The sequence below is a fragment of the Danio rerio genome, chromosome 7, assembly GCF_052040795.2.
Source record: "Danio rerio strain M-AB ecotype USA chromosome 7, GRCz13ab, whole genome shotgun sequence".
Classification (NCBI taxonomy): domain Eukaryota; kingdom Metazoa; phylum Chordata; class Actinopteri; order Cypriniformes; family Danionidae; genus Danio; species Danio rerio.
In genome coordinates, this window is record NC_141027.1 from 79,320,001 (window position 1) to 79,342,500 (window position 22,500).

At 41.0% G+C, this 22,500-nt stretch overlaps 2 protein-coding genes and 1 long non-coding RNA gene across 52 annotated transcripts in view; 1 reads left to right on the forward strand and 2 right to left on the reverse strand.

Moving 5' to 3' along the window:
* The window catches only part of LOC101882941 (adhesion G protein-coupled receptor L3), a 404,469-nt gene that overhangs the window by 39,946 nt on the left and 342,023 nt on the right, over positions 1–22,500 (forward strand). The gene's annotated exons all lie outside the window — the stretch shown is intronic.
* On the reverse strand, positions 5,579–10,445 carry LOC147836238 (uncharacterized). Its single transcript, XR_015496617.1, has 5 exons — positions 9,654–10,445; positions 9,220–9,611; positions 8,698–8,895; positions 8,227–8,375; positions 5,579–8,180 (listed from the first exon to the last, which is right to left on the reverse strand). It is a non-coding gene; the product is annotated as an uncharacterized LOC147836238 (long non-coding RNA).
* Positions 14,903–22,500, reverse strand: part of LOC147836239 (uncharacterized) — a 7,812-nt gene continuing 214 nt past the window's right edge. Inside the window, exon 2 of the mRNA XM_087262275.1 lies at positions 14,903–22,030. Within this exon, the coding sequence (XP_087118401.1) occupies positions 15,759–21,830 (6,072 nt within the window). The 5' untranslated portion in view covers positions 21,831–22,030 and the 3' untranslated portion in view covers positions 14,903–15,758. The remainder of the gene's footprint in view (positions 22,031–22,500) is intronic.

Here is a 22,500-nt window from a genome sequence, read left to right on the forward strand (position 1 = left end):
CCTCCTCGGAGACCCGGCGGGACGTGACTCGCACTTCCGTCCTTAATTCCAGCTTCCAGCAAATCGATCGGACGGAAATCAATGGAGCCACAAACCCCGCAGAGGGAGGAGACCTGAGAGAAGCTCAGAATAAATCCCTCAACAAAAGAGCCATACAACTCTCTCCTTTCCTTTTTTCTTTCTTTTTTCCTCTGCATGCCTGCATGCTTCTCCTTAATTGCTATCTTTGGTTACACTTTATTTTGAGCTGACGTACAGACTACTGAGTAATATTAATTACTATTCCTGTCAAATGGTTAATCGTAATTAATTGCATCTACAGTGCATCCAGAAAGTATTGACAGCGCTTCACTTTTTCCATTCGTTCCAGCCTTATTACAAAATGGATTAAATTTATTTATTTCCTCAACATTCTACACACAATCTCCCATAACCTGAAACCTGAACACTCTCATGTACATCAGTATTCACAGCCTCTAAATTGAGCTTCTGTTTCCACTGATCATTCCAACCCAAGCTCATTCTGGAAACGTAGCCCCGCGGACGTTTCTGGAGACCGCGATTTACTTGGCCAGAGGTACGTAAAGGCCGCGTTTGGTTTTTTTCGAGCGAACGCTGCAGGGCGGTGTGGCGCCACTCCGCTCCTCCTCTTCGCGCTCGCCGGCCGACAGCTCGCCTCCAAGTGGATGGCTTTCCCGATGCAATCAGTTTGTCCGCTTAGCTCACAGCGTTGCGGCGGCGGAGCGGAGACCTTGGAGGAGGAGCCGGAGCCGGCCGCGGTGGACGATGACTGGGATCGAGTCCGGGGAACAGCGGTTCCGGAAATCAGGTAAGACGAAAAACAGAATCCGAAAAATAAGGGCGAGAACGCGGCGGGATCCGAAAACGCGGTTGAAATCAAAGACGAGGGCTTTTGCTTTTTTTTTTTTTTTCGATCCGGCGGCTTTTCGTGTGAGAACGGCGCGGGCGCGAACGCCGCACGCTCCCGAGAGGCGCCCGAGACGCAAAAAAACGCACACAGCGGCCTCTCGCGGATTCGCGAAAACAAAAAAACGCTCTAATACGTACCTCACGGGACGTAAATCGCGGTCCGCAGAAACGTCCGCGGGGCTACGTTTCCACAATGAGCCCGGGTTGGATCATTCCTGAGATGTTTCAGCAGCTTCATTGGAGTTCACCTGTGCTCAATTCAGCTGATTGGACATGATCTGAAAAGGCTACACCTGTCTATATAAGCGCCCAGGGTTGACAGTGCATGACAAAGCACAAACCAAGCATGAAGACAAAGGAAACGTCTTAAGACCTCTGAGACAGGATTGACTCGAGGCACAAGGCTGGGGAAGATTACAGAAACATTTCTGCTGCTCTGAAAGTTCCAATGAGCACAGCGGCCTCCATCATCCGCAAGTGGAAGATGTTTAACCACCAGGACTCCTAGAGCTGGCCAAACTCCCGATCATAGATATGTGTATTTCTCTTGCTCTGCATGGCCACAGTCCTCCAATGCAGCTTGGCCCCGCATTCATTTCAAAGGAGCGCTACCCTGTACTAAAACAGCGACTCTATTGACGCATTCCTTCTAATCGACAACAACAGGGTAGGCGACATCTAATGTATATATCTATGGCTTTAATTAATACAGAAATTTTATTTAAAATATGCATAAAGCGTGTGTATATCGCTTTATTTTGATGGTCCCAATTGCTCATTTGATTGACTTTTATCCCTTATTTATTATTTTAAACCTGATTGGCTGATGTTCTCTGATCTTGCCTGCCGTTGCTCATTTTCTATAGGATTTCTTTAATTGTTGGTTTGTGTTAGTGGCTGATCTGTGTTTAGGAGACCTGAGAGAAACACAGCCAGGGTTCAGAGTAAATCCCTCTACAAAAAGAGCGTTACATCTCTCTCCCCCCCCCCCTCCGCACGCTTCTTTAAATTAAAAAGCAAGCGGGAATAAATCGGATCTCATCCCGGCCTCATTAGGAGCACGAGGGCCCTTCAGAAGCAGCGAGTGTGGAGGCAGGTGATGCTTTATGAAGCTTCGCTTTCTTACAACAATGAGCAAATGTTAATAAGATCCTAAAATGACTCCGAGTGATAAAAGGAAATGACACCGTTTCTCTATTCTGCCACGCAGCTCTTATCTAGAAGAGCCCCAGAGTGACCCGAGACGCAGAAGTTTCGTCCAATATGACACACATACAGCTGAAGTCAGAATTAATAGCCCTGCTGAATTATTATCTGTTTAATGGAGAGAAGATTTCTTCAACACATTTATAATCATAACAGTTTTCATACCTCATTTCTAATAACTGATTCCTTTTCTTTTTGCCATGATGACAGCACATAATATTAGATATTCTTCAAGACACTAGTATTCAGCTTAAAGTGACATTTAAAGGCTTCACTAGGGTAATTAGGGTAGAGTTAGAGTAATTAGGCAAGTCATTGTATAACAGTGGTTTGTTCTGGAGACAATCCAACACTAATATTACTTAAGGGGGCTAACACTGTTGACCGAAAATGGGTTTATAAGCTTAAAACTGCTTTTATTTTAGCCAAAATAAAACAAATAGGACTTTCCACATTAAAATAAGATACAATTTTGTTTTGCTCATGTTACATTTATTTGACATTTTCTGCTTTAATTTGTGATTGATTAGTTAATTATTCTGCTGATGTTGTAATATGCACTACTTTGATGCACCATTTTTATTACAAAAAATGTCAAATTGATGGCTGCTTTTATTAATACTAAAGTGGTAATTTACAAATATGTATTTAAAGTTTAACACTTTATATATAACATTACATACATAAATGAAGGACAAACACTTTAAAGACTGAAGCAAATAGTCAGACTTTGGTTGAAGATTACCATAACATTAATAATAATAATAACAATAATAATAATAATTGTAATAATGACAACAACAATAATATTAATAATAATAATAATAATAATAACAACAATAAAAATAAATAATAATAATAATAAAAATTATTATTATTATTATTATTATTATTATTATATTATTATTATTATTATTATGCGAAGCAGTGGGGCAGTAGGTAGTGCTGTTGCCTCACAGCAATAAGATCGCTGGGTCGATCCTCAGCTCAGTTGCCGTTTCTGTGTGGAGTTTGAATGTTCTCCCTGCATTCGCGTGGGTTTTCTCCGGGTGCTCCGGTTTCCTCCACAGTCCAAAGACATGCGGTACAGGTGAATTGGGTAGGCTAAATTGTCCGTAGTGTATGAGTGTGTGTGTGTGGATGTTTCCCAGAGATGGGTTGCGGCTGGAAGGGCATCTGCTGCGTAAAAATGTGCTGGATAAGTCGGCCGGTTATTCCGCTTTGGCGACCCCTGATGAATAAAGGGATTAGGCTGATGGGAAATGAATGATTGATGATATTGACCATAAAAATTATTATTAATATTTTTTGAACTGCTGTTATTCCAGTGAAAACAGCCAGAAATAAATGCTCTTGCTCTCTTAAACATCCCTTGGGAAATGTTTGACTAAAAAGATTAAAAATATCACTGGAGGGCGAATAATGTTGTCTTCCATTGTATTTACTAATTATGGAAAATTTGGGCTTTGTTGACACAACTTTCTCAGAACGGTTTTTAAACCCCTCTCAGGTTTAATGTGTCTATAAACAAAGTCCAGCACAGCAGCATCCTGTAGTCATTCAGTCATTGCTTTCACTTTGACCTTGAAGGTAAATTTCTCACAGTATGTATGCATATAATGTGTTAAACTGCCCTGAAACTATAAATAAATTTCGGGAAAATAAATATCGGAAAATTCCTCAATCAAAGAGCATTTTCTAGTCAAGCAAAACATATTTTCTTAATTCATTCTATCATTCGTTTTCTTTTTGGCTTATTCCCTTAATTTTTTAGAGGTCACCACGGCGGAATGAACCGCCAACTATTCCAGCATATGTTTAACACAGCAGATGCACTTCCAGCTGCAACCCAGTACTGGGAAACACTCATTCACACACACACTCGTACACTATGGCCAATTTAGCTTACCCAATTCCCCAATAGCGCATGTGTTTGGACTGTGAAGGAAACCGGAGCACCCGAAGAAATCCCACACCAACATGGGGAGAACATGCAAACTCCACACAGAAACACCCACCGACCCAGCTGGGATTTGATCCAGCTTCCTTCTTGCCATGAAGCCACAGTGCTAACCACTGAGCCAGCGTGTTGCTCCCCAACAAAAGCACGATGAAAGAGACTTACGGTGACATTCGTTTATTTGCCCTAATAAAAATCAACACGTTTGGGAATCATCCGTAACCTCACACCTGTGCTCACCTTCTTCAAATGTGTTGTTGTTACAGCAGGAGTTCGACAGCTCTGCCAAACGTGTCTCGGATTAGTGACTGTAAATATATTGCAATTAACAAAAGCAACTAAAATAGCTGACCTTCATGCTCTCGGCTAAAGATAAAGCGATGCGTCACGTCCTGAGAGAGCGTTTTAAAGCAAAAATCTGCCTGCTATAACTGAATAAAATAAGACAACATAACAAGTAAAGTAATACATGGAGCCTGGCGGGATTGTTTCCCACCTCCAGAAACCAAAAGCCCGATATCTGACGGTAACTGTGAGAATGAAGCCAAGGCAACGTCGATATATATTGAGTGAACTGCTCCCACTGCTGAAATATGATGGATTATGTTGATCATTTAGCACCAGAACACATTATACTGTATCAAAAAAGCACCGCGCTCTGCTGTATTTACTGTAAACTGACAAAAAATGCACACAGCGTCTCAAAATAGGACGCTTTCCGGTCAAAAAGGTGCTAGATGCACACTACAAAAACACTTTGGGCTCTACTTAGATGGTTTATGTGCAAAGTGCAAAGCGCAGGACGCAAACGCATTCAGGGCGTGTCAGAATCCACTTTTGCTTTTTTTAAGGATGGAAAAATCCACTTTGCACCGTTACTCATGATCTAAAAGGGTTGAGTTTATTTTCTTAATGAGTTACAGGTGTGTTTTGAGAATAAACCAATCAGAGTCTCATCTCCTGTTCCCTTTAAGAGCCGGCTGCGTCACGCCATAAGCGCATTTGCTATTGACATGACGTAAAGTAAGTGTAAGTGGAAAAACTGAGCATTTCACTAGCAAGAAAACAGTTAAACAGAGCATCTGCAGCGCGAGAATGAGATGTAAATGATCTACTTTCACTTTCGCTCTCGTGGATAAGGAAACCTTACCGCACAGATATCAGTTAGCCTATAAATAATTCATTTAGTTTGTTAAGCGCAAAGATTTGTGTCAAAACTATTTCTAAATTCAGTTCTAATCTCCAGCAAACGAATAAATGAACAATAATAATGAAGTGTGCTCAAAAAAGTTATATCCAAATACACCTGCTGTGCCCCATATGGTCTAAAACCTGACCGGTGGACAAATCTAAGCTTGTTTTTAATAAAACAAATATAAATCGGCATATAATAAATAACACTGCTAATAATAATAACATTATACCAAAGCAAATTGAATGAACTAAAAAAGCCTCCCGAGATGATGAAGGCATGAAGGCAGTGGTGTTTATATTTATGTAGGCTAGAAAATAATATGTTTTGTAATATTTTCACCCTTTATATTTATATCCTATATATATCCTTAATATTTTAATTCTTTTTCATATGTGAAGATATTTGCGTATTGCTCTTGTGTGTATTAAGCAGTGTGTAAGCGAGGCGCACAACTAACGCGCTCTGCGCAGGACTTTAGACCGGCTTTGTTTTGGTCTGTTGAAAAATCTATTATAGCTTCTCAAAATAGCAACGCGCCAGCAATGCGCCTCAACACGCCTCCCTTTTTAGAGCAGAACGCCTATGGGCGCACATATGAGCACAAATGCATTTGCTATTTAAACAGCTTGGCTCAAAAAGACTCTTGCGGCAAGCTGAAACTAGCAAACAACAATTGCGTCATGCCTTGCGCCACATTGCGCAGTGTGTATGATAGGGCCCATTATGTTTCAATTGAGTTTATCAATTGCAGAAGTCTGTCGATTTCAGTAGTGACACTTGCTTTCAGTCTGATTTCCTCCTGCATAAATCTCTACTTCAGCATCACACACACAGCACACTTAATGGTTTTGTTTTTATCTGTGTACTGCACGCCAAAACCATGCAAACTCCACACAGAAACGACAACTGACCCAGCCAGGACTCGAAACACAGACCTTGCTGTGAGGTGACAGTGCTAACCACTGAGCCACCTAGAGAAAAGGGAACCTATTATGCCTTATTTACTTTCTTTTCCTTTCATCGGTATCAAAACTGCAAAGTAATAAGAATCAAAACTGACACAGAATCGATCTAAACACAAGCATACTGACAACACATGAAGTGCTGTTTCATTTAAGAAGGTCGCTGGTTCGAGCCTCGGCTGGGTCAGTTGGCATTTCTGTGTGGAGTTTGCATGTTGTCCTTGTGTTGTCGCGGGTTTTGGTGTGTGTGAGTGCATATGCGAATGTGTGTGCGTTTGTGTGTGTGTGTGTGTTTGGAGGTGCACAGCTGGCTGTTTCAAGCTCTGATTGCTTTTGAGGACGATTAATTGGGGCTGCGTTTGAATTCAGGTACATGCACACCTTCCACGCACACACACACACACACACACGCACACACACTCGTTTTTCAAGAAGACTCACCAAAAGGCCAGTGCAGAAGCTGATGATTAGAGAAAAGCTTGAGATGCAGAGAGAGAGAGAGAGGGAGGGTGCAGATGGACTCTCTGACAGTAGATAGTCTGACAGAGCGCTCTTCACTGAGACTGAAGGTGGAGATTTGACGTTTTCAGATGTTGTGTTTGCTGTGGTTGTTATTATGGAAGATGATTTCTGAAACAGAAAGAAGTGAATTGCGCCTTTAGTTTTACTCACAACCCAAATATCTGAAAAAGGGTCAGAATTTCAAGATGCAAATTCAGAATTGACACAGGTGACACAGTGGCTCAGTGGTTAGCACTGTGGCCTCACAGTGGAGGTCGCTGGTTCGAGTCCCGACTGGGCCAGTTGGCATTTCTGTGTGGAGTTTGCATGTTCTCCCCATGTTGGTGTGGGTTTCCTCCAAACACATGCGCTATAGGGGAATTGATGAACTAAATTGGTACAGTTGTCATGTCTGTGTGGAGTGTTGGTGTGGGTTTCCTCCGGGTGCTCCAGTCCAAACACATGCGCTATCAGGGAATTGGATGACCTTGGCTGTGGTGTATGAGAGTGTGTGTGTGTGAGTGTGTACAGTATGGGTGTTTCCCATATGTATGGATGTAGCAGATTGCAGCTGGAACGGCATCCGCTGTGTAAAACATATGCTGGTATAGTTAGCGGTTCATTCCGCTGTGGCGACCCCTAATTAATAAGGGACTGAGCCGGAGAAAAATCAGTGCATTATTTTTGTAATAATTAAAAATTGTTACTAAGCTCGCTATTAGGAGGACAACCCCCAGGTTTACATGTAAAGAGTGTCCTGTCGAATTATCTCCAGGCAATAATAAAAGCTCTGACCTCTTTGCATTTTCTGAGCAGAAACCAGATTTTCTTCAGCGTGCTGTGTTGATGTCATGTTTGAAGATCGATGTGCTCAATATAAGTCTATTTCAGTAAGTGCTCACCCTCCCGTCCTGCGCCGGACACACGCCGCTGTACAAGATCCTCACAGCAGGACACACAGCCGCTGGTCAATAACCCAAACACACGTCTCTAATCAGAGAGAGAGTTTAATAACAAATGGCCATCGAGTCCTGCGTTGCAGGATAGGTTATTGTTTTAATCATCAGAAAAATGACAGGAGGAAGGGATATCCGCCTCATACAGATATGACAATGTTTTGTGTCCACGTCAATGAGAAACGGCTAAAGATTTAAGTTCAAGATGATTCATATAAATGACTCTGAGTCAACTCTCTATTTTATTTTGAGAATCAATAGTTTTAAACACTGTGCACAGAGCTGGATGTTTTGGGGACTTATTCTGAATGGATCATTTGAATCGTGAATCATTTACTAAGAGTCACTCTGTAGAGATCATTTGAATCAGTGAATCATTTATTAAGACTCACTCTGGTAGATAAATTGAATGAGTGAATCATTTACTAAGACTCACTCTAAACAGATAAATTGAATCAGAGAATAATTTACTAAGACTCACTCTGAACAGATAAATTGAATCTGTAAATCATTTACTAAGACTCACTCTGAACAGATCACTTGATTCAATGAATCATTTATTAGAGACTTACTCTGAACAGATTGCTAGAATCAGTGAATCATTTACCAGAGAATCCCTCTGAACAGATCTCTTAAATCAATGAATAATTTACCGAAGACTCGCTCTGAACAGATCACTTGAATCAGTGAATCATTTACCATAGAATCACTCTGAACAGATCACTTGAATCAATGAATAATTTACTGAAGACTCGCTCTGAACAGATCACCTGAATCAGTGAATCATTTTACCAGAGAATCGCTTTGAACAGATCACTTGAATCAATCAATCATGTACCGAAGATTCACTTTGAACCAATCAATTGAATCAATTAATCATTTACCAAAGACTCACTCTGAACAGATCTCTTGAATCAGTGAATTATTTACCAAAGATTAACTCTAAATCGATCACTTGAATCAGTGAATCATTTACCATAGAATCACTCTGAACAGATCACTTGAATCAATGAATAATTTACTGAAGACTCGCTCTGAACAGATCACCTGAATCAGTGAATCATTTTACCAGAGAATCACTTTGAACAGATCACTTGAATCAATCAATCATGTACCGAAGATTCACTTTGAACCAATCAATTGAATCAATGAATCATTTACCAAAGACTCACTCTGAACAGATCTCTTGAATCAGTGAATTATTTACCAAAGATTCACTCTAAACAGATCACTTGAATCAGTGAATCATTTACCATAGAATCACTCTGAACAGATCACTTGAATCAATGAATAATTTACTGAAGACTCGCTCTGAACAAATCACCTGAATCAGTGAATCATTTTACCAGAGAATCACTTTGAACAGATCACTTGAATCAATCAGTCATGTACCGAAGATTCACTTTGAACCAATCAATTGAATCAATGAATCATTTACCAGAGACTCACTCTGAACAGATCTCTTGAATCAGTGAATTATTTGCCGAAGATTCACTCTAAACAGATCACTTGAATCAGTGAATCATTTACCGTAGAATCACTCTGAACAAATCACTTGAATCAATAAATCATTTACCAAAGAATCACTCTGAACAAATCTCTTGAATCAATGAATCATTTACCAAAGACTCAATCAATCATTTACCAGAGAATCACTCTAAACAGATCACTTGAATCAATCAATCATTTACTGAAGATTCACTTTGAACAGATCACTTGAATCAATCAATCATTTACCAGAGAATCACTCTGAACAGATCACTTGAATCAATCAATCAATCATGTACTGAAGACTCTCTCTGAACAGATCACTTGAATCAGTGAATCATTTACCAGAGAATCCCTTTGAACAGATCACTTGAATCAGTGAATCATTTACCAGAGAATCCCTTTGCACAGATCTCTTGAATCAGTGAATCATTTACCAGAGAATCCCTTTGCACAGATCTCTTGAATCAGTGAATGAATTGCTGAGTTTTAAATGACGACTATATTAATTATATTCATATTTGTCATGTGTGACAGCGAAAATGCAACGTCGCGTCAACAATCAGCTCATCTTTGACACACTGACTGAAATCCAGACAGGAAAATGCTGCTGGGAGACACTTTTAATTGCGCGCGAGTGCTTTCAGGCCATTGATCCGGCTTGGCATGTGCATTTCTGTGAAACCTTCACATCTTCATGTTGTCGGAAATCTGAAAGCCTAAATGGAAAGCGAGCGCTCGTTTCTGTAACACTGTTATGAAGGCATAATGGCAGAATGTGCTTTTAGTGCCATGTGCTTATTCACAAAGAAACAAGACGTCATTCGAGAGCAGGATTATTTCTTATTAGACAAGTATAGCCCAATGAAACAGAACGTCTAACTTGTTTTATGCACTGCAAAAATGCTCGTCTTACTTGGAGTTTTAGTCTTCTTTGTAGTCTAAATATCTAAATATTCTTAAATCAAGACGCATTTTTCAGGCAGGTACAAAATACACTGTAAAATAACCGAGATTGAATTGCAGAAATTTACCTGAAATTTAAAGACATTTCTAAATTTAATTAAACTGTAAAATTACAGATTATTTTTTTACAGTGTAGCTTAATTAGGGTAAGGTTAGGGCAAGTCATTGTATAACAGTGGTTTGTTCTGGAGAAAATCCAAAACTAATTTTACTAAAGGGGGCTAATAATAATGATCTTAAAATGGGTTTTAAAAAATTTAAAACTGCTTTTATTCTAGCCGAAATAAAACAAATAAGAAGAAAAAATATTATAGAAAATACTGTGAAAAATTCCTGAATCTGTTCAACGTCATTTTGGAAATATTTTAAATATAATCACAGGAGGGCGAATCATTCTGACCAGTAGTGTAGTAATGCCTGAATAAAAAGACATGTAAACGTTGATGTCAATAGTTTATTAATCATTTACTAACTCATTCTGAATTATTCTAAAAACCCTCAACTACTCTTAAATACAACTGGTTTGTAAATAATGCGATACTTAATTTAGTAATGAAAAATAAATCAGTAGCAAAGTATGAAAATACAATTATTAAGCACATTATAAATATGTTTGTAAGTCAAGAATAGAGCATTTGTAGCTGAAGTTATAGACTGCTTACTAACACTTATTAATGTCGAGTTAATGCTGAACAGATAATGAATTCACCATTTGATAATGCTTAATAAATGATTTATAGTGTGTAGTTATTATAAAGTGTTACCAAATACTTAAGTTCTTTTTAAAATCGGATACTTTAATACTTTTACTCAAGTCTTATTGGAATTGGTGACTTGTATTGGAGTCATTTTCACTGTAAGGTATCAGTACTTTTACTCGAGTAGGGTTTTCAGGTACTCTTTACACCTCTGATTCCGACTTCCGTCTAGCGGAGTGCAGTTCAGTCCTGTGTGTGTTTTCGCAGCAGTCTAAGAGTCTCGGTGTGATTCATTTCCGAGTCTCTCCATCCGCGTTCCTCAGGTGATCGTCGGACACCTGGGTGTTCCCGTGGTTACAGATCTGTGATTGACGGCAGATGCTGAGATCTGTTTCCATAGCGATGCGTGATGTGAAGGAAACACGTCCGCCTTCGCTCAGTCCCCCGTGAGGATGAGGAGGAGGATGAAGAAGATCTCCGTTTCGGCTGGCACTCGCTCCGCATCCCTCTTGCTGACAGCCATCTGTCTCTAAAAAACCCCCCATCATCACCGCAGACACAAAAACACTCACATTTCCGGGTTTCTCAGTAGCAGAAGTCGTCATAGTTGGGCGTAAATAAGTTGGGCTTGTGAGTGAAACACAGTCCCTGATGAAGATGTGCTTTATATGTTTAACTCCAGCGCTCTTCGTCAGCCTGACAGTGAAAGTGATCTGACCCTTTTAGCGCCTGCCGAATGAAAGTGAGAAGAGAAGTCCGTGTTCGCTCCTAATTTCACAGCCTGGACGCTGCGAGCACCGGGAGACTCATTGAGCCTGGAAAAAACAGCAGGATGATTGTTATTCAGCTGCTGTTTCATCCAGGAGCACAAACACTGAAAGCACACAGCACTCAGTGGACAGACAGACACACAGAGAGAGAAATAAAGAGAGAGATTGCTATCCAACACTACGCTGTCGGGCACGTAGTAGATGGAGTTTTTGAGATCTTTGACTCGCTTCGGTTGACTTTCTGACTTGTTGCTCTTTCCGTTGTTTATTCTGAGAGTGGACGTCCACTGAAATCCGCACTGCAGCTTCAGTGCGTCTTAAAAATGCAGGTTTCACTGATTTAACCGAGTTTGCAGCAGCAGCGTCAATGTGTGTGTGTGTGTGCAGTTTTAGGATTTATTCTGAATGGATCATTTGAATCAGTGAATCATTAACTAAGACTCACTCTGAACAGATCGTTTGAATCAGTTAATTATTTATAAGACTCACTCTGAAGAGATTATTTGAATTAATTAATACTTTATTGGGTACTCACTGTAAACAGATCATTTGAATCAGTGAATCATTAACTAAGACTCACTCTAAACAGATCGTCTGAATCAGTTAATTATTTCCTAAGACTCACTCTGAAGTGATCATTTGAATTAATTAATACTTTATTGGGTATTCACTCTAAACAGATCATTTGAATCAGTGAATTATTTATTAAGACTCACTCATAACAGATCATTTGAATCAGTGAATTATTTATTAAGACTCACTCAGAACAGATCATTTGAATCAGTGAATCATTTACTAAGAATCACTCTGTAGAGATCATTTAAATTAATAATTTATTGGGTACTCACTCTAAACAGATCATTTGAATCAGTAAATTATTTATTAAGACTTACTCATAACAGATCATTTGAATCAGTGAATACTTTACTAAGACTCACTTTAATCGGATAATTTGAATCAGTAAATCATTTACTAAAACTCACTCTGAAGTGATCATTTTAATTAATTAATAATTTATTGGGTACTCACTCTAAACAGATCATTTGAATCAGTGAATTATTTATGAAGACTCACTCAAAACCGATAATTTGAATCAGTGAATCATTTACTAAGACTCACTCTAAACAGATCATTTGAATCAGTGAATCATTTATTAAGACTCACTCAGAACAGATAATTTGAATCAGTGAATTATTTACTAAGAATCACTCTAAACAGATCATTTGAATCAGTGAATCATTTACTAAAACTCACTCTGAAGAGATCATTTGAATCTGTGAATCATGTACTTAGACTCACTCTAAACAGATCATTTGAATCAGTGAATCATTATTCCTTATGTTGTATGGATCAAATGTCCCCACAAGTATTGTAATACCAGTTCATTTCTTGGAAATGGCTCATAAATGTAATAATGTTGAACATGTAAAGGTGCAACAACATTACAGCTATGGAGAGGAAGCAGAAAGATTGCAGAGTGTGTGTGTGTGTCTGAGTGTGTGTACCTTATATTGCTCATGTTGTATGGACCAAATGTCCCCACAAGTACAGCAATAACAGTTAATTCTTTTGGAAAAGGCTCATAAATGTAAGAATTTTTAAATTGTAAAAGTGCAACAACATTACAGCTGTGGAGAGGAAGCAGGAATATAGCAAAGTGAGTGTGTGTATCTTATATTCCTCATGTTGCATGGAATAAATGTCCCCACAAGTATAACAATACCAGTTCTTTTGTAGAACTGGCTAAAAAATGTAATAATTTTAAACTTGTAAAAGTTCAATCAAAATTACAGCTGTGGAGAGGAAGCAGAAAGATAGCTGTGTGTGTGTGTACCCTATATTCCTCATGTTGTATGGACCAAATGTCCTCACATGTATAGCAATACCAGGTTATTTTTTGGAAAAGGCTCAAAAATGTAAGAATTTTGAACGTGTAAAAGTGCAGCAACATTACAGCTGTGGAGATGAAGCAGAAAGATAGCAGTGTGTGTGTGTGTGTGTGTTTGAGTGTGTGTATGTTATATTCCTTAAGTTGTATGGACCAAATGTCCCCACAAGTATAGCAATGCCAGTTCATTTTTTTGGAAATGGCTCATAAATGTAATAATTTTAAACGTGTAAAAGTGCAACAACATTACAGTTATGGAGAAAAAGTAGAAAGGGAGCAGAGTGTGTGTGTGTATGTTTGTTTACCTTATATTCCTCATGTTGTATGGGCAAAATGTCCCCACAAGCATAGCAATACCAGTTCTTTTTTTGTTTCAGTACATTTTCTCATAAATGTAATAATTTTTGAAAATGTAAAAGTGTAATAACATTACAGCTGAGGAGAGGAAGCAAAAAGATAACTGTGTGTGTGTGTGTGTGTGTGTGTGTTGAAGAAATGTGATTATGGTAATGACACTTCCTTGCAAATCGTTCGATGATCTCACACACACACACACACACACACACACACACACACACACACACACACACACACACACACACACACACACAGTTCCATGTGAAAGCCAGCGGAGTGTAAAATTGCGCGTGCGATGTGTCTGGCGTAACGCTGGATCTCCACAGAGGACGAAACTCCATCAGCGTTTACCATCAGACGTTTGTGAGTTACATCTGTAGCCGTCATGCACCGAAACACCAGCATCTCACAAACACACGCCAACGAGCTTCATCCAAACGGGGCGATCCGGAGATTCCTGAAGCCGTGTGTGATTTTTTTTTTCGGCTGGTGTATTGATGAAAGCAGATCTGGGCTGCAGAGTCGGCCGTTGACGGGCAGGAGAGACTGAATAATACAGAGCAGGAATGTGGAGAAGCCCCAGAGAGCAGCAGGGAATTGGCTGATCGTGTTTCCACTGACCTTCCCTTCAATCTGCTCCTCATGAGGAACTCCATGCTGTGTGTGTGATTTAGGATGTGTGTGTACGTATGTACGTGTGTCGTGTGTGTATCTGTGTGTGCATGGATAAGTATGCATGTATGTGTATGCGTGTACATTAATATATATGTGTGTGTGTGTGTGTTTGTTTATCAGTATGTGTGTGTGCGTGTGTATACAAGTGCATCTATATGTGTGTGTGTGTGTGTTTGTGTACGTGTGTATGCGTGTACATCAATATATATGGGTGTGTGTGTGTGTGTTTGCGCGAGTGGATGGGTGTGTGTCTGTGTGTATGTGTAGCGGGTCCAGGACTCCTGTATCAGCCGACAGTTTAGTGATCCCAGCAATCTGTTAAATGGTGGAATAAACACAAGACAAATATATGCGTGTGATCAGCTCTCCATGTTACTGGGCTATCTTTATTTTTCTCAACATGTTCACATCAAACAAATTTAAATGGCAAGACTTGCAATATCTAAAATAAATTGCTATAGAATTTACTGTTTATACATATTGACTGTTTCAGCCTCCTTCTTGTAAATAAACAGCATTTCTTTGACAAATATATTCATCAGCCAATAGCTGTGTAGTACATCTGTGTATTCACACACTATTTAGTGTCACATGAATCAAATAAACTTAATTGGCTTTTATCTGTACCAAAAATGCATTAAACATGACATTCTCTGAATGTTTTGCCCATATAGATCACTCACATGCACTTTTTAAAGCAAACTAAACATTATTAGAACTGAAATACATGTATATACAAGCATATTCACCTTTATTAAACTATTTGAGTAGATATAAATCCCCTTAAATCGCGGGTAAACATCGCGATTTTAAACCCTCATTAAACATGTAAATGTAATCAAACACAAATCTTTTCCAAAGACTTAATATGCACAAACATGTATTATTTCCATATCAATACAGATTGACACTTAGAACAGTCAACTAACCTGTTAAATGGTGGAATAAACACAAGACAAATATATGCGTGTGATCAGCTCTCCATGTTACTGGGCTATCGCGAGCAGTCCAGAAAAGGCTGAATCACACACTGTGCTCTCTTAGCGCCCTCTATCGCTCTGGCGGAACCACCATTCCCTTTATACATTTACACATGCATATCATTAATATCCTCAATTGTGGCAAACCAATATTTGGGGTGTCACACTCTCCCCCACACAGAAGGTGAATACCTTATATATATTTTTTCATTCTCATATATAACTTTCAATAATTTGGAACCATAACTGGAAATAGCATTTCTTGATATGGACTACTAATATGGCCTAACCATGTATGTACAGGTGTGTGCATCAATGTTAATGGCTGTATTGTGTTGGCAGCTACTGTGTTTATTTTAGGTATTGTTTGGAATACAGGCTGTCCTAGTAATGGGTAAGTCATTCTTTGAGCAGGTCTCCTTTCCCGGAGTGACCGTCTACTTGTTTCATAGGGTTCACACTCATGCGACTCTTGCCCTTGGTCCTCAGTGGTCTGCTGCTCTTTTGAGCCTTCACAGTCTGACTCCATGTCCTGTCCTGTTTCTTGAATGTCCACACAAATTAAGTTTTCTGATTGCTCACCCTCCTGCCTTATGTCCTCAGTTTCAGTTGGTAATTGTCCCACAGCCCTCGGAATCTCATCCCTCACTGTGATATCAGGCTCTTCCAGTTCTTCCTGAGGCAACTCACTTTCCAGATTTTTTCTTTCACATCCTGAATACTTTGGATTGCTTATCCTCCTCCAACAGTATCCTTCCTCTTCGTCAGAGTTAGACTGTTCATCCTCCCTTCTCTCGTCTCTTGGTGTAACCTTTCTATTTGTGTTTTTTCCCATACTAACATTCATTTCTTTAGAGACTCGCTGTTTCCTTGGGTCCAGGCTCTCAGCTGTTGGTAAGTCATTTACGAGTAGGAGGTGGTTTCGGTGTAGTGTTCTGACCTTGTGTTCATCTCTTTCAGGGTGCACTTTGTACACAAAGTTGTCACCTAACTGCTCTTTCACCACATAAATAGTGGGTTCCCAAAAAGAACGCAGCTTTCCTGGGCCGCCTCTCTGACTCAAATTCCTAACCAAGACACGATCTCCAGGTCTTAGGATGATACAGCTGGCTTTCTGATCATAATACTCTTTGTTACGTAGGCTTCTCTGTTTACTGCTCTGTGCTGCAATCTTATAGGCCTCCGCCATCTGATCAGCCCAGTGTTCAGCATACTCATTTTGGGTGTTGAAATCATTGTCTTGCGCTAACCCAAACAGTAAGTCAATGGGGAGTCGTGGGTGACGGCCATACATGAGGTAGAACGGAGAGTACCCAGTCGACTCATGTTTGGTGCAATTGTAGGCATGGATTACCTTGGGTAGATGTTCCTTCCAGTTTTGTTTATCCTTTTCAGTCAGAGTGCGCAGCATCTGTAGCAAGGTTCGGTTCATTCTCTCCACAGGATTACCCTGGGGGTGGTATGGAGTAGTCCTGGAGTGACCAACACCAGAGAGCTTTTGCAGAGTGTGGAAGAGGGAGTTTTCAAACTCACGCCCCTGGTCATGGTGTAATTTTGCAGGGAATCCAAAACGAGGTATGTAATCGTTGAATATTTTCTCAGCTGCCGACTTGCCAGATTTGTTCTTGGTAGGGTATGCCTGAACAAATCTGGTAAAGTGGTCAATTACCATCAAGATATATTCGTACCCACCGCGGCTGGCCTCCAGGTGCAAATAATCAATACACACCAATTCCAGGGGGGTGCTTGATGTGATCCCACCCATTGGTGCACGCACATGTGTCACTGGGTGCTTCTGTGTGATGCATGGACACTGGCGAGTCACATACTCCTCCACACTTTTCCGCATCCCAGGCCAGTAGAACCTCTCTCGAGCCAACTGTAATACTTTCTCTGTTCCAACATGACTCATGTTATTGTGCAGCTGTTGAAGGATCATCTGCCGATACTTTGTTGGTAGTACAAGCTGTCTCCTTTGCATTGTCTTCCTATACATAATGTTGTTCTCTAGGACAAGCTTGTGCCATTCTCTTAACAACTTCTTTGTGTCACCAGCTGCCATGCGCCAAACATCAGGGGTCAATGTCTTACCAGCTTCCTTTAATTCCATCACTGGTCCAATCATTAAATCCTCACGCTGTGCTCTACTCAATTCATCAGGACTGATGACTGGTATTGACTGGTTCTGGAGGATAACCATGTCGGGAGCTGTCAAATTTAGAGCTGCAACCCAGGCTACATCTTGGTTTTTCCACATCAAATTACCCTCCCAGGTTGTTTGGATGGCCGCTTGTGACAAACCCTCTGTGCACTCACTGATGTAATGGTCCATGTCCAAGGGGGACCGAGACAACATGTCAGCATCATTGTTACTTTTGCCAGGGCGGTATTTTATCTCAAATCGGAAATCTGCAAGTTCCCCCACCCAACGATAGCCTGACGCATTCAACTTTGCAGAACTCATCACATAAGTGAGAGGATTATTGTCCGTATATATTGTGAAATACGGGGCATAGAAAAGGTAGTCGCGAAACTTTTCGCACACTGCCCACTTGAGTGCGAGAAATTCCAGCTTACCGGAATGGAGTCTATAATTCTTCTCAGCTGGCGACAATGTCCTTGAGCCATACGCAATGACCCGTAATTTACCCTCTTGTCTCTGATAAAGCACCGCCCCCAATCCTTGCTCTGAAGCATCGGTGTGTAGTACAAACGGTGCATCAAAGTTGGGGTATGCCAGCACGGGCGGGTTGGTAAGCATGTCAATCAATTTGTCCAGACTCTGTTGGTGTTTGTCTTCCCACACTATAGGATTTCGAGAGGGCAGCTGTAGACCCCTTTTCTTTTCCTTTCTCCGTCCTTCTTGTGATGCAGCTCCAGCTGTGTGTGCCTGAAGAAGCTCATAAATGGGTTTAGCTAACCTGGCAAAGTCCTGGATGTAGGTCCTGTAGTAGCTCAGGAAGCCCACCAAACGACGAACTTCTCCAACGTTTTGGGGAACTTTGTCACGAAGTACCCTCACAGCCTCCAGATCTTTGGGGTCAACTCTTACCCCATCTGCTGACACAAGACGACCCAAATACCGGACTTCATGTTTGAACAGCTCGCACTTAGCTGGACGCAGCTTAACTCCATGATGCCGGAGGGCCCTGAACACAACCCGCAATTTCTCTACATGCTCTTCAAAGGATTTAGCAAAGCAGAGCACATCGTCCAGGTAGGGCAGGCAACACTCATCACGGATGGACTCTAACATGTCTTCCATACTCCGCTGAAAAGCGGCTGGGGCATTTGACAGACCAAAGGGTATCCTCACCCATTCGAAGAGGCCCCAAGGAGTCACAAATGCTGTCAAATGTCTCGACCCTTCTGCCATAAACCCCTGGTGATAGGCCTTTCCCTGGTCAAGTATGGAGAACCAGCGGTAACCACCCAAGGTGTTCATGAGGTCCTGGATCCTTGGCAGAGGATGACGATCTGGAACAGTTTTCTTATTGAGCTGCCGGTAGTCAATACATAAACGTAATGTCCCGTCTCTCTTGCGGACACATACTACCGGAGCAGCATAGGGTGAACGAGATTTTACTATCCAGCCCTTGGCCAGCAAGTCTTGTATATACTCTTTTACCTCTTTTAAGAGTGGTTTGGGTATGGAAGTATAAGCCTTCTGCACTGGAATATCATCCTTTAAGCTCAAAGTCATCTGTAGGCTGGGGATGTTCCCAATGTCAGTTTCGTTATGAGCAAACACAGCTGACTCTTCATAAAGAAGTTGTCTCACAATGGCTTGTTCACTTGATTTTAGGTGAGTAAGGTCCACAGGGGGATGCCATGGTGTATCACTGTCCTCTGGCAAGATGGGTAGTGGTGAGGTACTTTTCTGTGGGTTGTTTAGGTCCTCTTGCTCTGTCTGGATAATCTTAGCAATGGCTGCTATTTCTCCAAGTATAGCTCTTTTTGGAATGGTCACCTCATGCTTAGTATGATTCCCAACTGGAACTCTTATATATGACCGTCCACTTTTGTTAATTTCCACCAGTCCTCCTCCAAGATCCAGATGTGATAGATGTGGGGTGTCTTCACTTGGCTCAAACAGTACTCTCGTGTCTGAAGTGGTGAAGTTGGGAGGTACTCTACATTTTACATTAGCAACCTGTCCTGGCTGAATGGTGACACTTTGCGGCCCTACTCTCACCCATGCTGTGTCTGCATGTACTTTATGTGCACTAATGAAGCCAACGGACACTTTAACCAGGTCATCTTGGTTACCTTCAGTGCTACTCATGAGAGAGTGTAAGGTAGTGAGGATGTTTGTACTATCTATAGGTCCTGCAATCAACTCCGCAATCACATTAAATCCCAAAAGAGGCCTCTCTAATTGTAGTTGACTGACTAAAAAGGGCACTTGGATAGAGTAACGAGTCCCGTCTTGTCCAGGCAAACTTACTGTGGCCTCAACCCATCCACTAAATGGGATTACTTCTCCATTGATAGCAAACACCTCCAGACCAGCACTGGGCCCCACTATTTCAGATAAGGGGTGAACCTCATGTGTGGGTAAGTATTTTTCCCTCCAGCTTTGATCTATAATGCTTACTTGTGCTCCAGTGTCGAGGAGCATGCTTACTTGTTTATCTCCAATTTCTCCATCCAGTAGACACTTCTTTCCGACAAACTGGACTATTCTCTCCTCTGAGTGCTCAGGTTGTCTTGGCTGTGGTCTCCTTGCAGAACTATTCCTATTATTCCATGAACCAACACTGACTGTATATTTGTGGCAGGGTGATCTGGAATCGGAAACTGTTGTCTGCGGTGTACTCTTAAACCTGGTGTTGGTTGTTACTTTTGTTTTTCTATGCAGGCAACCGACAGCACGGTGACCCTCTTCGCCGCACAAGAAACAGTGATTGCAGGCCTCCCCTGTCCCTTGTTTAATACAGTTAGCACAACTTGGACTTCGCTTCTTTTCAGGTGCCTTACTCATGCACTGACAATGCTGTTCTTTCTCTTTAGCCTGCTGCAGCGAGGTAACTAAATTTGTGAGTGCTTCTACTTGTGTAGTGAGTTTGCGAATCTCTTTGTCAGTTTGTTCAGTAGTCACAGCAGCTGCTTTAATTTCTGGAGCCCCTTCAATCTGGGCGCTACGAGCATGAGTGACCTTGGGTCGTGTCAGTGACTGCAGCCGACGCTGCCTCTCCTCCTCCTCACTTGTAACCTTTACAAGCTGCCTAAGAAGCATATCATCAGTGACATCTCCTGCCGTCACAAGCTGTTTAATCTCACGACGAAGCTCACCTTGCTTGGGCCCTAAACCTTGGCAAACCGTGTGGAGAAATACCTCTTGTATGGTTTTAGCGTCATATCTTATATCAGCAGTGCTGTGTTTGGAAGCAAACTGAATCTTTTGTTTAAGTCCAATTGCACGATAAAGAAATTGCTGTGGGCTTTCATTTTCCCCTTGGCGCGCACACATTAAACTTTGGAACAGTTCTGTGCTACTCTTATCTCCCAAGTGAGATTGTAAAAGCCCCTTTAACTCTCGTACTGTCAAATTCTCTTTCTCCATTAACATCTCTTTGAAGTGGCCAGGTTTAGTGATTTTTAGTACCCCTCGAATAATTTCACTTTCACTAAACTGTTCATGCAGACCCTCCTCAATTTGTCGGCACAAGCTGTTGAAACTAATCTCAGAAGTAGAGTCACCAATCTGGCCTCCATGAACTTTAAACTCTCTCCGTGAGAGAAATGGTAGTTCCCTCCTGCTTATCTGGTCTCCGTCGCTGTGTAAGGTAGGATAAGTTGGAAAGGGAAGTGTGAGAGGGCTGACTCGTGGGGGCAGGGCATGGGGATTCGTAGCTTGAATTTTTGCTCCAAGCTCCTCATACATCTTCAACATCTGCTGATACTCAGTGTCTACCATGTTTGTGTGTGTGTGACTGGTACTTGTGTTTGCATCAGGTGTTGTGTGATCAATATGACCCTGGGCTCTCCCTTTACTTGGGTCATGTGTTTTATTTTCCTGTGCTGCTATTTGTTTAGACTGAGAAATCTGTAAAACCTTGTCTCTTAAGTCCAGTAGCACACCCATTCCCTCATCTTCCTCCCCCATTAGACGCTTACAGCACAAAAACCCACTAACATAATCAAAACATCCCTCTTCATCCTCTAATAACTCTTGCGAGTCGGCCCTTTTGTCTATTTGTTCGATGTCTTTAGCAATAAGGAAGAGTTCATCAGCAGAAAGTTCACAGAGCTCTTTCCTGATCTCTCTCACCAGATTTCTTCTCTCGTTTGCCATAGTACTAACTTTTTCTCCACTGTTAGCACCTTCCAAACTACAGCAGGAAATCCAATTCAGAATCCCCAGCTGCTGGTCTTCGGATTCTTTGGGATAAGCTCCACTCGTCCAGCAGGTGGCGCTGATCCCGGACGAGCCCCCAAGAACTGTAGCGGGTCCAGGACTCCTGTATCAGCCGACAGTTTAGTGATCCCAGCAATCTGTTAAATGGTGGAATAAACACAAGACAAATATATGCGTGTGATCAGCTCTCCATGTTACTGGGCTATCTTTATTTTTCTCAACATGTTCACATCAAACAAATTTAAATGGCAAGACTTGCAATATCTAAAATAAATTGCTATAGAATTTACTGTTTATACATATTGACTGTTTCAGCCTCCTTCTTGTAAATAAACAGCATTTCTTTGACAAATATATTCATCAGCCAATAGCTGTGTAGTACATCTGTGTATTCACACACTATTTAGTGTCACATGAATCAAATAAACTTAATTGGCTTTTATCTGTACCAAAAATGCATTAAACATGACATTCTCTGAATGTTTTGCCCATATAGATCACTCACATGCACTTTTTAAAGCAAACTAAACATTATTAGAACTGAAATACATGTATATACAAGCATATTCACCTTTATTAAACTATTTGAGTAGATATAAATCCCCTT